This window comes from Scyliorhinus canicula, chromosome 26 (assembly GCF_902713615.1).
Source record: "Scyliorhinus canicula chromosome 26, sScyCan1.1, whole genome shotgun sequence".
NCBI classification, from domain to species: Eukaryota; Metazoa; Chordata; class Chondrichthyes; order Carcharhiniformes; family Scyliorhinidae; genus Scyliorhinus; species Scyliorhinus canicula.
The window spans coordinates 17,155,199-17,172,094 of record NC_052171.1 but is presented as its reverse complement, the minus strand read 5'-3'; the positions used below and the strand labels follow the sequence as shown (position 1 = coordinate 17,172,094).

The following is a 16,896-nucleotide window of genomic DNA, read 5'->3' as shown; positions in this document are numbered from 1 at the left end:
TTGCTCTGTTTTCTTTCAACAGGCCAGACGCCTCTCCAGGAAGTGCAGCCTCAAAGTGAGTACTTCTAATACTAGTTTTAATTTCCCAGCAAAAAGCTGTGCCTAACAAGATAAGTGTGACTGAGGGAGGGCACATAAATCTGTCTGAGCTCACAAATCTTAATAAAAACCTGCCGCCTCTCCCTCCACGCCAGCTATTTGGCGACTATGCCCCCTTTGTTGTCGGATTACCTTCAAGTAGTGCCCCTGAATGGGTTTCTTGTTGTCGTTTAATAGAGGGCATGTTTTGATGAAACCTTCTCTCAGTTGCCTCCTCTCAAGGTGAGTAAGTCCCACCTTCTCTGCTCTTTCCTCATAAGTTATTCCTTTAATACCATGGATCAGCTCCAACCAAAAAGAATTTGTGTTGCTGTACTTATTCAAGAAGACGCCTGCCACAACTTTACAATAATGGGAAGCGACATACCCTGAATCGCTTATCTGTTTTATATTTTAATACATTCATCTGCACAGCAACTTGATGGTTTGAGTATTTCCCTTGTGTCTCGCAATATCAATCTTTACATTTTTCAGTGAGCCGACGGGCTAAGATTGATGATCCCATATCTCGAAAGCAATGCACCCCATTCTACAGGTTTTTCTCCAAAGCCAAGGAATTTTTTTCTCAACTTTTATGATTTTCACAAACCACTGCTCAGTTGTTTCCCTGAAGATCCACGCCTGGACAAGAATAGACTTCACCCGGCTGTACCCCAAACGCAAGCAAAGAGGTTAACATACACCTTAGGGAGTCACGTACATTGACATTAACCATCCAGACACGGTTATGCTGCCAGCATGTGGCACTTTGCAATTGGAGATTTACAAAGAACAAAGAAAAGTACAGCACAGGAACAGGCCCTTCGGCCCTCCAAGCCCGTGCCGACTATGCTGCCCGTCTAAACTAAAACCTTCTACACTTCCGAAGTCCCTATCCCTCTATTCCCATCCTATTCATGTATTTGTCAAGATGCCCCTTAAACGTCACTATCGTCCCTGCTTCCACCACCTCCTCCGGCAGCGTGTTCCAGGCACCCACTACCGTCTGTGTAAAAAAACTTGCCTCGTACGTCTCCTCTAAACCTTACCCCTCGCGCCTTCAACCTATGCCCCCTAGTAATTGACCCCTCTACCCTGGGAAAAGCCTCTGACTATCCACTCTGTCTATGCCCCTCATAATTTTGTAGACCTCTATCATGTTGCCCCTAAACCTCCGTCGTTCCAGCGAGAACAAACCGAGTTCATTCAACTGCTCCTCATAGCTAATGCCCTCCATACCAGGCAACATCCTGGTAAATCTCTTCTGCACCCTCTCTAAAGCCTCCACATCCTTCTGATACTGTGGGAACCAGGATTGAGCACTATACTTCAAGTGTGGCCTAACTAAGGTTCTATACAGCTGCAACATGACTTGCCAATTTTTATACTCAGTGCCCCAGCCAATGAAGACAAGCATGCCGTATGCCTTCTTGACTACCTTCTTCACCTGTGTTGCCCCTTTCAGTGACCTGTGGACCTGTACACCTTGATCTCTCTGACTGTCAATACTCTTGAGGGTTCTATCATTCACTGTATATTCCCTCCCTGTATTAGACCTTCCAAAATGCATTACCTCACAAATTTAATTTGTAACATGTACACCCTGGTGTTCCAAATCGGATGCACCGAGTGATGCTTGTGCGTATCAACTTTAACCGCACACTGAATTCACCTTTGGCCATGGAGTCTCAGTAACAGAAATCAGTTGCAGGTTGGCAATAAATAAAGGATTAAACCCCAGGAATCAGTGTGTTCAGTGTTAGCGTACCAATGCTAAATGTTCACATATGGAATCGTTTTACTTTTTAATGGAGGGATTGACCGACTTAAATGCAGCTGTTCAAAGAGCAAACAAAATAAATCCGTGCGAATACGATGAGCATTGATGCATGGAAATCACACCCTGTAAATTCTGATGTTAAAGGTGGATTTTAATCACTAACCCATAGAAATGTCTTTTACCTTGGAATGGTTGGGATTAGTGCTTCGCGATTATCTTCTGCTGATGATGGTCATGCTTTATGTATTGCCCACTGAGAATACAGCCACTGACCGAGCAGACTGAGGCGTGAGAGACAGGAATGTGGAGCATTTATGTACTCATTGCTGCAAAATCCATTTCTTTCTCTGGCCTTCTTCAGTATCTTTCTCTCAGGGAGCTGTTGCTCTATGGAATTCTCTCCCCCAGGAAGTAGTAGGGGCTGGGGCATTGAACTTATTCAAGACTGTGTTGGTTAGACTGTTGATGGACACGGGGGCCAAGTGTTATGGGGGACTGACAGGAAACAGGCAATTAGATCAGGGATGATCATATTGAATGGCAGAGCAGGATTGAATGGCTTACTACTGCTCGTCAATCCTGTGTTCCTAACCGGAACAAGGAGGGGACTCGGACGTGGTGCAAAGGATTTGGCCCTTCAAGCCGAGTCCACCATTCAGTGTGACCATGGTTGAATTTCTGCCTCACCGCCACTTTCCCGCCCAACCTCCGTACCCGTTGATTCCCTTAATGGGCATCAATCCACATCACAAAACCACTCAGTTCAGAATTCCAGGTGGGCAGCCGGGTGGCTCAATGGTTAGCACTGCCGCCTCACGGCACCGAAGACCTGGGTTCGATCCTGGCCCTGGGTCAACTGTCCATGCGGTGGTTGCACATTCTCCCCATGTCTCAGCCCCACAACCCAAAGATGTGCAAGGTAGGTAGGTGGAGTGGCCACGCTAAATTGTCCCTTCGTTGGAATTTGTTGTTAAATTAAAAAAATAATAAAAAGGCCTTGATTATGGAGATCATTTTCAGCGAGTGTTTGAAATGCAGAGAGAGATAGCTGAATAATCATCAACATTCTAGCCCCTGCTTGTGTCCTACATAACCCAGATGAACTGAATGGCAGCATTTCAAATTAAACAAACTGTTATTCAATACTCTGCTGAATGATCACGGTAGCATGGTGGTTAGCATCAATGCTTCACAGCTCCAGGGTCCCAGGTTCGATTCCTGGCTGGGTCACTGTCTGTGTGGAGTCTGCACGTCCTCCCCGTGTGTGCGTGGGTTTCCTCCGGGTGCTCCGGTTTCCTCCCACAGTCCAAAGATGTGCGGGTTAGGTGGATTGGCCAGGCTAAATTGCACTTAGTGTCCTAAAAAAAAATAAGGTTAATGGGGGTTGTTGGGTTACTGGTATAGGGTGGATACGTGGGCTTGAGTAGGGTGATCATTGCTCGGCACAACATGAAGGGCCTGTTCTGTGCTGTACTGTTCTAAAAAATTATAACATTTCCCGAGAGCCCCAATTGTGTGATTTTCATGCTGAAATGGACAGAGTTACACAATCCAGACCGGAAAACGCGAGGTAGGTGTCTTGAAAGTTCAGGACCCTCTTGGGACAAAGATAGGATTTGAGTTATTTAGCCATTCAGTCATCTTTGAAAGCCGTCAAACCAGCTTTTGCAACAACTGGCCCACAATTGTAGCCATCCCTCGGCTGGTCATTTTTGTTTGCATTATTTTGTCAGCTGTGGCTCAGCGGGCAGCCACTGATTCCAAGGTTGTGAGTTTAAGTCCCAGCCCAGCACGAGAGCTGAAACACCCAGGGCAGCACCCAGGCAGTGCTGCGTTATTGGAGAAAATGCAGAGCCCGTTGCTTGAGGACGCAAAAGAAGGATTGGCGGACATAATTAAATGACTCGAACTAAACTTGTGCGAGAAAAAGAAACCATTTTGTTACGCAGAGCCGTTGGTAATTTAATGAATCTTTTTCTTGTTATTTTGCAAAATGGATTCTTTAAACAGCTGCAACTGGTTAATTGTCTTCAGGTGGCTTAAGCGATATAATCATGGGTGTTATGAGCATATTCATTACAACAGAGTGTTTGTTAATCCTACCGTGACTGAAATCAAACTGTCAACAAGCCAAGCAGCAACATGTGCCTGTGCAGGCAGCAACTCAGAATGTGTTGTCATGCACTGAGATGCACTGGCCATTGAATGCCTTCCGAGGTTCCGTTTTCAGGCATCAGTTACTTCTACAGCTCTCTTGCATGTTACTTTGCATCTAATTCTGTTGCTGCAGGTTAAGAAACCTGTGAGCACGATATCCTCCCTCAAACACAGTTCCAGTGGAGTGCCATGCCTGCTGTGGTATATGCACAGCAAAATCTCACCAACACAAATGGAATGAATGACTGGCCCATTCGTCTGGGATTTCTTTTGGTGGAGCCAGTTAGAGGAATGGCGGTCCAGACGGGCGGCACGGTGGCACAATGGTTAGCACTGCTGCCTCACAGCTCCAGAGACCAGGGTTCAATTCCGGCCTCGTGTGACTGTCTGTCCGGAGTCTGAACTTTCTCCCTGTGTCTGCATGGGTTTCCTCCGGGTGCTCCGGTTTCCTCCCACAGTCTAAAGATGTGCAGGTTAGGTGGATTGGCCATGCTAAATTGCCCCTTAGTGTCAAAAAGGTTAGGTGGAGTTACGGGGATAGGGTGGAGGCGTGGGTTTAAGTAGGGTGCTCTTTCCAAGGGCCGGCGCAGACTCGATGGGCCAAATAACCTCCTTCTGCACTGTAAGATCTATGATCAGTGGACTGTCAGACCAAAATCTAGTGCCCTTTTAAGTTCATAAGATATAGGAGCAGAATTGGGCCATTTGGCCCATCGAGTCTGTTCTGCCATTCGATCGTGGCTGTCTCAGCCTGACCTTCACACCACCGTCCTGCCAGTTCTCCATCACCCATCAACCCATTACCAATTAAAAATCTGTCTTAACTCCTCCTTAAATTTACTCACTATCCCAGCATCCTCTGCACTCTGGGGTAGCGAATTCCACAGATCGGTGTTCATCTCCGTGAATAATATATCTGATTGGGAAAGGTTTGGGAACAGTTTTTCTTTTCCATTTCTCTGCTGGTGCCTTCTTTGTCCTGTGAAAAAGAATGGGTGTTAAATTGTGACTCGATGTGCGCGGAAACAGTCAGCTCCAGCTGTCATCGCTGCCAATGCCGTGACAGCTTGGCTGAGGAAGAGAAGGAATGCAGACTTATCAACTGCAGAGTTACATCTAATACATCTGCCTCTTGTAGGTATTGAGACCAACAGCGACGTGGCTCTGTACTCGGGCCTTGGTGCAGCAGTGATTGCAGTTGCAATGCTCGTGGTGGGCATCACATTGTACCGAAGGAGCCAAAGTCAATATGGTGTCGATGTTATTGACTCGTCCGCCCTGACCGGCGGCTTTCAGTCCTTCAGCTTCAAGACTGCCAGACAGGGTTAGTGTCCCCGGTGTTACATTCATTATTGCTGGAACGTTCTCCTGAATTGTATGTGTACGACGTGAGGTTGAATGAACAGCTTGGTCAATATTTCATACACTCAGCAAAGCCACGTGAAATGTCCCGTAAGGCCGGCTGGGGAATGGGATAGTTGCTGTGGCCCCTGTGTGTTGCTCACATCGTAGACACCTGCTACTTCTAGCGAAACGCCAAACTGATCCTTAGAAAGGAAGGAGCAGGATGGCATTGCATCATGGGACACAGGAAAGTCAGACAGAAGGTCGCAGGTCCATCAAGGACCCTCCTCAATTTTATCCATCCAAATCCACAGAATCGTCAGGGAGGTGCGCTTTGAGTTGCCTGGCTTTCCTGTAGTCATTGAGCTGTCTCCCCAATGCAGTGCACTCAGCAAACCGAGAATGCAAATGCAGAAGGGAAGCAGGGGAAATGTAACTTGCCATGTCGTTTAGAAATGTGCCTAATTTTTACTCTCTGGGTACTGCTGCTGTGGTCGCACGCCTGCTGACACAGTTTATTGTGGGTCAGCAATTTCTCCCATCTCATTCACATTCTTGCCAAAAGGCACTGACCATCCACCACATGCAGCTCTGAGGGGAAACAGAACAGTTCCGTGGCTAATTCACCTCAGGTCATTGTTGCAAAACCACTTGGGCGGACTTATCCCCCAAAAAAATGACCAAGCACCATTTTTGACGCGGTAATCGGAGTGATTCCCGCCGGCCAAGCCAGCGCAATGCGGACTGCAATTTTCAGGGACTTTGAGGAATTTTTATTCCCCCAGCTGACTCAGTGCCACTCAGACATGAGCTGGGGAGTCAGCGTGCTGAGGAGCATCAAGGATCATTCCTCACTGCTAGCCATCAGCACCCTCCTGCATTAACTGGGCTTCAAACACTCCCCAGCCCCAGCACCCTGGTGATTATGATCTCTGCAACCTTCATCCTCTGGTCGCAGCGCAGTAATGATGTCCTGCAGTGTTGCACTGTCAGACTACATGCTGGTCCTACCCCATGGAGCAGGAGACAATGATCCCTAGCCCTCCTGCCCATGCGCACCCTTGCCCCCTCTTCTGGCTTTTGCTCGCCAGATCCTCAGTGACCTCTTCCTCAACTGCCTCCTGAACGTCCTTCTCATGGAAATGGAAATCGCTTATTGTCACAAGTAGGCTTCAATGAAGTTACTGTGAAAAGCCCCTAGTCGCCACATTCCGGCGCCTATTCGGGGAGGCTGTTACGGGAAGGGCGGCTCATCCAAGGACCCGTGCCGCTTCTCCGGGTCGTCCTCATAAAGGTCATCGCCCCGTTGCAGAGCCAATGGATGCACTTATGGGCGAATGCCTGCAAGAGCCCTGGAACCACTTCATTGGGTAAAGGTTGAGAGATACCATGACCTTTGTGGCCGCAGGAAGCGGGTTTCCTCCGCCGCCAAGTGGTGCCAAGTCCGCACAGGTACCGCACAGTCTCCCTGGAAAGGACATGTTGGCCTCCTTCTGTGCCTTTGTTCCCGACTGCATGCCGGTGGGGCCCGTGGCCTCCTGCCACCGCACAATGCCGCTGGATCCTATGCTCCTCCAGTGCAGTGATACGTAGAATAGACAATTCCACTGGCTCCACACCGATATCCATCAGTTACCTGAGAGGGATGAGAGAGAGTAAGTTGGTGACACAGCCAGATAAGATCAGTACTTCCCCAGACCCATTGGCTGGTTGGACCTGGATGCAGCCATGCCATCCTCATTGCTGTTAACGCCTCCACCCCCCAACCAGTGCAGATCCTGTTTTTGGCCTCTCCCGCAATTTAGCGGCCATTGAGGGATTTGCGCCCACGGCTAACAGGCCCGTTTGAAGCTAGTTTGAGAAAGAGAGCGGTGGTGCTAGAGTTCCCGGGATAATGTGAAATTGAGCCACTCAGACGAGTGCTCTTCAATTTATTGTTCTCCAGGGTAACTGTTAATCTGTTATTTGAGTGCGCTAAATGTGTAGGGACTTTAAACGTGACACTTAGGCGATCAGCAACAATAAAGGTCATTGTTATTTTGTGGACAAGTGTTCCATGGGAATGAAGGGAATACTGTTTACCTTCAGAGAAGCAGAGACTTGAAGGAAGTAGCTTAATAACTTCAGGACAGTAATTTTCTATTTGAATCATTGTAATTGCTTTCATAATTGTACACAAGTACACTTGGACAAAAAGCATTACCCACTAGAATAAACAGATAAACTGAATCAATTGCAAGTGCTTTATTCAAAGCGTTTTTGTCATTGACAAAACACTCTGTCTATTCTGTACACAGCTGATTAATACCCCGCACAACCACTTTGTAATCAAATTGAATTTTCTGAAAACACTGGGTCGGTGTCAGTCCTTGCTTGTCACTAATGCCTACTTTGCGTTGATTGATTTATTGTAAATTGCTTGTTGGCAAACCCTAATAACTTGTTCTGAAGTTCATTTACAGGAGACCTGTAACCCGACATGCCAACTTTTTGGGGAAACGCACAGCCTATTCCCTCCCTCACCTGCTCATGGCACGCTGGTGTCAGGGGGCAGCTCCAAAGGTGCTCCCTATGGCGTAAAGGGTTAACGGAATGGATATGCTCATCAGTGGAGTACATGATGCTGCAGCTCTGACATCAGGGAATAACGTGCCAAGGACTCTGAAAGGAGATGTGCCTTCCCTGTGGCCAACTACGTACACACAGTAGATTGTGCAAATAAAGTTGTGTTTACGTGAGACCCATGATGTCCTTACAGTTCCTCCTTGTCAGAGTACCCTCCTATCACTTTCCAAAATGTCGTTGATGTTTTGGCTCTATAGACTATCAAAAGCCAAGCTGAAACAATCCTCTCAGCCAACGTCCAAATTTGTAGTCATCAGAAACAGAACCTTTGGCTGATTTCTCTTTCCCCAAGGATCCTGAGGCCCATTGTGATCCTCCTGATGCCTGAAATGTGGGAATGTTGGAATTAGGAGCAGGTGTAGACCCGACAGTGGTTTGAGACTGCTCCATCATTCAGTATGTTCATTGGCGGACATTTAGCTTCAATTCCACTTTCCTGCACTATTTCCATTTATTCCCGAAGCATTCCGTCAGCACCAAAAATCTATCAGTCTTCGCCTTGCAATGCTCAGCATGTGAGACCGGAATCTTCTAGTGATGACGGGAACTGGGCCACGGCTGGAGAGCCCTGTGTCATCTCTTTCCGAGTCGGCCCGCCACAACTTCTACCGCTCAGGCACGTAACAGGCCGGCAGCGATCCATACCCAGGGATCAAGGCCCCCACCAGCCAAGAACCGTCAGTCACTCAGGGGCTGGCAACTCTGTTGAACAGCAGCACAATTGGGAGGTGGTGGCTTCTTTGGGTACTACACCCACCTGAGGCCTCAGATTGTTGGTGGTTGAGAGATAGCGAGGGATGGGGGTGTTACAGGGTTAGTGCCGTCAGGGAAGGAGAGGGAGGTGAGGGGTCAGAACTTGGAGCAAGATGCAGCCCTCAATGAGCACCCCGCCGGATCCCTCAATAAGGCACTGCATGGCTTTGAATGAGGGACCCCCTCAAGGAACATGCAAACCACCCCACACAGATTTGCTTGTCTTTGTGTCTGGCAACCCCCCAGCTGCCACGGTTAACACCAATGGCAGTGGAAGAGGTCCTTAAATGGACATTAATTGCCGACATAAGGACCTCAATTCATGGCGGGCAGAAAGGCCATTGGACTTCCCAATACAAACCTAATTGGCATGGTGGAAGGCAGCAGGCTCCTCACCTGCCAGCCCCCTACCTTATTTAATATCTACCCACCTACAAATGTGCCACACAGACAGAAGAAGGCATGGGTATCCACAGCCCTCTGGGGTCGCCGAGGTTAGCAACATTTCATCTCAGTCCGAAATTGACAAGCCATTTTCCTGGCCCTTTGGTCTCGAGCCAGGGGAAACAGCATCTCAGTATTTGCCCTGTCATAGCTCAGAGGGGAGGAAAAAAATCTGAGTCCTTCTCATCTCTTTGACTGGTAATTCACCAAGTGATGCTTTCGCCCGGGCGGCATGGGCACTGCTGCCTCACGGTGCCGACGACCCGGGTTCGATCCCGGATCTGGGTCACTGTCCGTGTAGAGTTTGCACATTCTCCCCGTGTCTGCGTGGGTCTCACACCCACAACCCAAGTATGTGCAGGGTAGGTGGATTGACCACGCTAAATTGCCCCTTAATTGGAAAAAATAAATTGGGTACTCTAAATTTAATAAAAGGAGATGCTTTTACCCAGTTGGATGTTTACTAGGAAAGACAGAATACATTGTTTTTTTAATTAGTGAAAAGTAATATTTTGTTTCCGATTTCATTTTCCCAGGTAATTCTTTGCTTCTGAACCCATCAATGCAGCCCGACCTGACGGTGAGCAGGACTTATAATGGACCCATCTGTTTCCAGGACCCCATGAACAAAGAACTCATGACCCAGTCACCTCTCTTTGACTCTCTACCGGGGATCAAAGTTAAAGTGCAAAGTTCCTTAATGGTCTCGCTTGGAGTTGCAGATGGAGTGGAGTATCATGGCAGGGTATCATCCCGGACGTACCCTCGTAATAGCAGAGGCATTGATAAAATACACGCGAGAAGCAATGCATCAAGTTCGCAACATCTCCCTGCCTCAGTTCCTCGGGCTGAAAACAGGACTTCTGGCATATTCAGCTGCCTCGGTGGGTGCTTGGAAGGACCAACTAAAGGTAGGAAGCAGAAGAATATGCAAACTAGTTTCTCACTTGCTTTGACTTGGGCAGCACGGTAGCATTGTGGATAGCACAATGGCTTCACAGCTCCAGGGTCCCAGGTTCGATTCCGGCTTGGGTCACTGTCTGTGCGGAGTCTGCACATCCTCCCCGTGTATGCGTGGGTTTCCTCCGGGTGCTCCGGTTTCCTCCCACAGTCCAAAGATGTGCAGGTTAGGTGGATTGGCCATGATAAATTGCCCTTAGTGTCCAGAATTGCCCTTAGTGTTGGGTGGGGTTACTGGGTTATTGGGATAGGGTGGAGGTATTGAACTTGGGTAGGGTGCTCTTTCCAAGAGCCGGTGCAGACTCGATGGGCCGAATGGCCTCCTTCTGCACTGTAAATTCTATGATAACATCTATGAATTCAAACGATTGAGTTCAGCTTCCCTTGACTACAATGCTCTGTCGTAACCTGAAGTTCAATCCTTTATTTAGAAAGAAGAAAGGGTGGCATTGTGTCCAAAATATATAGCCTATAGCTTTACAGCACAATACCTTACCAGGTGGACTGTGAGCTCTCATTGAAAGGCCAGCTCGCCTCTTACTCTCCAGCACTGCAATGAAGCTTAGGTTGCATGCTGAATTGCACAGATGGGGCTTGAAGTCATAGGTTTCTAACTCAAAGATAAGAGTTCTTTCAACCAATTTAAAGCTGTCAACCATCTCCACCTTGGCCCGTTGATGCAGTCAAGGGTGTGATAATACCTGGCTTCCTAAATTCAATGACCAGTCCCTTAGTTTTGCTGACATTGAGGGAGAGATTGTTGTCGTTACACCACTCCACTAGGTTCTCTAACTCCCTCCAGTATTCTGACTCATCGTTGTTCGAGATACGATCCACTACGGTCATGTCATCAGCAAACATGATGCTAATGTCATCAGCAAAGATTTTGCCACAAAGTCATGTGTGTACAGGGAGTATAGTAGGAGGCTAAGCACGGAGCCTTGCGGGGCCACGGTGCTGAGGACTATTGTGGAGGAGGTGTTGTTGTTTATTCTGACTGATTGTGGTCTGTGGGTCAGAAAGTCGAGGATCCAGTTGCAGAGTGAGGAGCCAAGTTCTAGGTTTTGGAGCTTTGATACGAGCTTGGCTGGGATTATGGTGTTGAAGGTGGAGCTGTAGTCAATGAATAGGAGTCTGGGGCGGGATTCTCCAACCCCCCGCCGGGTCGGAGAATCGCCCGGGGCCGGCATCAATCCCGCCCCCACCGTGTCCCGAATTCTCTGCCACCCGAGATTTGGCGGGGGCGGGAATTGCGCCGTGCCAGTCGGCGGGCGCCCCACGGCGATTCTCCGGCCCGCTATGGGCTGAAGTCCCGCTGCTGACAGGCCTCTCCCACCGGCGGGAATCAAAACACCTACCTGACCGGCGGGATTGGCGGCGTGGGCGGGCTCCGGGGTCCTGGGGGGGGGCACGGGGCGATCTGACCCCGGGGGGTGCCCCCACGGTGGCCTGGCCCGCGATCAGGGCCCACCGGTTGGCGGGCAGGCCTGTGCCGTGCGGGCACTCTTTTTCGTCCGCCTTCGCCATGGTCTTCACCATGGCGGAGGCGGAAGAGACCCCCTCCCCTGCGCATGCGTCGGGATGATGTCAGCAGCCGCTGATGCTCCGGCGCATGCGCGGACTTATGCCGGCCGACAAAATCCTTTCGGCCTCAGCTGACGTGCCACCAAAGGCCGTTCACACCAGCCGGCGGAGCAGGAACCACTCCGGCGCGGACCTTGCCCCTCAATGTGATGGCTTGGCCCCTAAAGGTGCGGAGACCTCCGCACATTTGGGGCTGCCCGACGCCGGAGTGGTTCATGCCACTCCAACACGCCGGGACACCCCGCTTCGCTGGGTAGGGGAGAATCCCGGCCCTGATGTCGGGGTCCTTGTTGTCGAGATGCTCCAGGGATGAGTTACGGGCCGGGGAGATAGCATCTGCTGTGCACCGGTTGTGGCTGTGTGCGAAGTGCAGTGGATCAAGACATTCTGGGAGTATGTTTTTGTTTCATATCTACACATTCCCCTTTGGGGGAACAGTGGTGAGGATTAGCAGGCTGATTATTAACCTGTTTGCATTGCGTCATAAACACTTATTTTCTGGATGGCAAGTCCTGGAGTGCGATTTGAAGCTGGAATTTCTCACTCAGATGGAAATCACTGCCTACTGGGCCACACGACCTCCGCGAAGCCCATGTCGCTGTAAACCACTAAAGAAGATGTGATTGTCGTGTCATTGTCTGCAGGACTTGCATTCTTCTCAGAACCAACAGAGTTGTTGTCTCTTCACTTTTGCATCCAATCGCCATCTGTTGTTATTCCACTATTATATGAGAAAATAATTGATGGCACCCTCCCACTGTGTCGCACCCCACCGGGAGGTTTTAACGCCTGGAACTGCTTTCTGACTTTGGCCTGAGCCCAACAGGACTGGATGGAGTGGGGTGTCACTCAGCTGAAGGGAACAACCCCAGCATCAGGATGAGTGGGGGCAAGAAGTTAGGGGCAGCACAGTAGCATAGTGGTTAGCATAAATGCTTCACAGCTCCAGGATCCCAGGTTCGATTCCGGCTGGGTCACTGTCTGTGTGGAGTCTGCACGTCCTCCCCGTGTGTGCGTGGGTTTCCTCCGGGTGCTCCGGTTTCCTCCCACAGTCCAAAGATGTGCGGGTTAGGTGGATTGGCCATGCTAAATTGCCCGTAGTGTCCTAAAAAGTAAGGTTAAGGGGGGAGGGGGGTTGTTCGGTTACGGGTATAGGGTGGATACGTGGGTTTGAGTAGGGTGATCATTGCTCGGCACAACATCGAGGGCCGAAGGGCCTGTTCTGTGCTGTACTGTTCTATGTTCTATGTTCTAAGTGGTCTGAAGACAGGTGGGCAGGGAAAGGGAATCCCACAATGCGGAGGCACAGTATTTTCTTGTGAGAACCTGAGGACTTGCCCTGCTCCTTTTGTTCCACAGGGACACCACAAAAAAGTATTCAACTTACCTGTCCATTTTCTGGCAGGACTGAGGGGGGTGCTGCACTGTCAGAGGTGCTGTCTTTTGAATGAGGTGTTAAACTCTGACCCTTCTGCTCTGCGAGGTGGAAGTAAAATCTCCCATGGCACCATTACGAAGAGGGGCAGGGGATTTATCTTTGGTGCACTGAACAATATTTATCCAACATCACTAAAACAGATTATCTTGGTTATTATCACACTGTTCTGTGTGGGGGCTTGCTGTGTGAAAATTGGCTGTTATATTTCCTATTTAAGGACAATGACTGCACATGAGAAAAGTACATACTTGGCTCTAAAAGGTGTTGGGATGTCCTGTGAGTGTGTAAATTGTTTGAGAAATACAAGTTGTTGCTTTTCCTGCATTGCTGCCAGATTTCCTGCAATCCCCCAGCACTGACTGGATCACAATAGGAAGCAGCAGTTGAATTTTGATGTGGATCATTAAGTGCTGAAGGATCACCCACTGAGGTGGAGCGCTGCAGCCGAGGCTGCTTCTGCAGCACCGTCCAAACCCACACTCACCTGTGGTGATATGCATCACTGTAACACCACAAGGAGTTAATGTAGATGCACTGGGACTAAATAAACACTAGGGGGCGCACCAGAGACATCATGACACACAGACATTCAACCAACAGGTCAGTAAGATAGGACACGACCAATGGGCAGTCAAGACACACCCAGAGGTGACACGACCACAAGGGGGCTACCCATACAAAAGGACCAGGGCACACATGCTCTTTGCTGGATCAGACTTGTGTCTGGAATATGCTCCCTCACAACGCTGCAGAAGCGGCGGTTCAAGAAGAAAGTAAATTCACCACCACCTTCCCAAGGGCAAGTAGGGGTGGGGAAATCAAAGGGGTGGGCATCGGCAGTGCCACTCAGACCGCATGGATGGATAAAGTGAAAAATCAGGGGGTGAGAGGACACTCAGCACCAACGTATCGGGAGCCCAGTGAGAAGCAGCCAGCCACCATTTTGACCATCTCTCCGTTCCAGTCACTGGATTGGCAAGTATTAAAATTGACTGTGGCAGGACCGGGTTCACTGCTGGAGAGAGGTGCATGTGAGGGATATTGGTGTGGGTTAATCGATCACCAAGAGATGGGCTCGTTAAGCTGAATGCCCTTTTTATCGTTCCTAAAGGATTCTGTGTTCCTGTTCCCACTATAATAAATCTTGTGAAATCTGCTCCATCAGTTAACAGCCACTGAATACGGAATTGTTGCAGCTGAATTAGTTTTCATGACACGGCATATGGTTCTTCATAAGTACATAGATAGTGAATGATTTGGTTCCTCCAGTTAACAAATAATCTGTATGACTATAATTGGAATAAAAAGAAGTGACTCGTGTTCTCACAGACTGCATTTTAGAATGCCTTTCACGTAGCACAGTATCTTGAATAAGAGCAGACGCTGTGTTTATTTACATCCACAATCTGTGAGACACGCTGCTCCTGCCCCAAAAAAAACGGTACCCTGAAAGTCAATGATAGTGTTAACAAATTAAGGGCTGTGCTTTCTGACCTACATTAGTTCCCGTTGAACAAGGCCTCGATCCTCAAATTCTCATCCTTGTTTCTCAGTCCTTCCCTCTCTCCCTTTAACCTCATCTCGTCCCATTGCCCACTCAGAAATCTGCACACCTCCGGGGATGGCCTCCTGCTAACCACAGCTTTAATCTCTCCACCTTGGCCAGTCAATCGTACCTTCCGGTGCCAAGGCCCGAAGCTTTGCAGTCCCACACATAACCCTCTTCACCTCGCTGCCTCCTTCAGATATCTCTTCACCAGATATCCGTGGCCAATTCCTATTTTCATACTCATCACTGGTTCGGACACGTGCCAATAACCCGTCTCTCCACAAGTAACCTTATAAAAATAAAAATCATTCCTGGGATTTGGACTTCACAGGCGAGGCCAACATTTATCGCTCATCCTTAATTTCCCCTTGGGAAGGGGATGGTGAGCCAACTTCTTCAACCGCGGTCATCCATGTGGTGTAAGTACACCCAATGTGCTGTCAGGCAGGAAGTTCCAGGATTTTGACCCAGTGACAGTGAAGGAACGGCGATATATTTCCAACTCACGGTGGATCGTAGCTTGGCGGGGAACCTCCGGGTGGTGGTGTTCCCTTATGTCTGCTGGCATTGTTCTTCTGGATGGTAGAGGTCATGGGTTTGGAAGGTACTGCCAACGGAGCCTTGGTGAGTTACTGCAGTGCATCCTGTAGATGGTACACACGGCTGCCACTGTGTGTCGGTGGTGGAGGGAGTGAATGTTTGTGGAAATGGGAGCTACTTTGTCCTGGATGGTGCTGAGCTTCTTGAGTGTTGTTAGAGCTGCGCTCATCCGGGCAAGTGGAGAGTATTCCATCACACTCCTGACTTGTGATTTGTAGATGGTAGACAGGCTTTGGGGGAGTCAGGAGGTGAGTTACTCCCTGCAGGATTCCTAGTCTTGACCTGTTCTTGCAGCCAAAGTATTTGTATGACTGGTCCAGTTTTGTTTCTGGTCAATGCTTACCCAACGATGTTGATCGTGGGGGATTATTCATGTTACTAGTCATTGGAGGAGGTCTGCTTGATTTCTTTCAGGCTGTTTGAGAGCTGAGTGTGATTGGGTCTTCTCCCAATGCCAGCACGAGCAGGACGGATACCGAACCGTGATCTGGTGGTGGGTTTGGGGGAATAGAGAGGTTCAGCTGTGACGCTTCCCACTCTCGAATAGCCGGCCACCATTTCAAACTTGTGTATGAAGAATGTCCATTTTGCCGAGATGTTGTTTGGCTGGTGTTTCTGTGACTTGTCGGAAACATCTGCAAGTATTTCACCAGCCACGGGTTTCTTTGAAAATCGGTGTCTGTGAAGAGGAACGGGGTGAGCAGCAAATCCCCAGAAACAGCACCGAGGTGAATGAGGTATCAATCACATGGTCAGCCGTGGGAGGGCTGTCGGAGAACTCGCCCCCCGCCCCCCCCTTGAATAGTGCTAGGGGACCTTTTGCATTCCGTGCATCAAGGAAGAGGTTTAACATCTTGCCTGACAGGCAGTGCTCTCTGTCAAGGCAGCACTGCCCAGTCAGCCTCAGCTGATACACTGCATTCTTCCCTGGAATCGGAACCCATCAGCAAGAGGTGAAACTACTTTCATTTCAAAGAACCAGCACAAGGGCAGTTGGGCTGAATGGCCTTCTTCCATGCTGGAAAATCAAATGATTCTGTAATAGTTTGGGTGCCCTGAATACAAGTGGCTATATCCTGCATTGGAAGTGTAAATGAAAGTAAATGTCATTTCATTCACGAAAACTAACGAGAACTCGCAGGTTACAAGCTGATCCTTGCCAAATGGACGAGAAACAGCGATGTGTAATAATTTTTAGCGGTGACTTTTTAACTTTAATCATTGAAGCTGGAAAAACTCATTGTTTTTTGATTCAGAAAGGGTATATCAGAGACCTATCTTGTGAAGGTTTGTTCAATGAATGCTGTGTACAATTTGAGTCCCATTATACATTGGTTAAATTCATCACTCTAAAGATGGAACTTGTCATTTAAATGCGCGATAGCATTTCAGCCGGCACGTCTGATGGGGAAAATAATTTATTGCAAATGTCTGAATCGTGCATGCAATTTGGAGTGTCGACACAAAAGCCAGACATGTATTCAGAAAGGGCTGAATATCATTGCAGAAACTGCTGCTTGTGCTCAAGGACTTGGAAATAAGCTCTTGGTTAGAAACTGTTTATTTCAAATATCATGTTGATAG

General features: G+C 48.8%; 1 protein-coding gene across 6 annotated transcripts in view; it reads left to right on the top strand.

Annotated features, from left to right (window-relative positions):
- LOC119957330 (netrin receptor UNC5D-like) overlaps positions 1 to 16,896 on the top strand; it is a 464,604-nt gene that overhangs the window by 385,275 nt on the left and 62,433 nt on the right. For all 6 annotated transcript variants that reach the window (XM_038785226.1, XM_038785223.1, XM_038785222.1 and 3 more), the window contains 3 exons: positions 23 to 55; positions 5,154 to 5,339; positions 9,718 to 10,092. In XM_038785226.1, the coding sequence (XP_038641154.1) occupies positions 23 to 55; positions 5,154 to 5,339; positions 9,718 to 10,092 (594 nt within the window). The remainder of the gene's footprint in view (positions 1 to 22; positions 56 to 5,153; positions 5,340 to 9,717; positions 10,093 to 16,896) is intronic.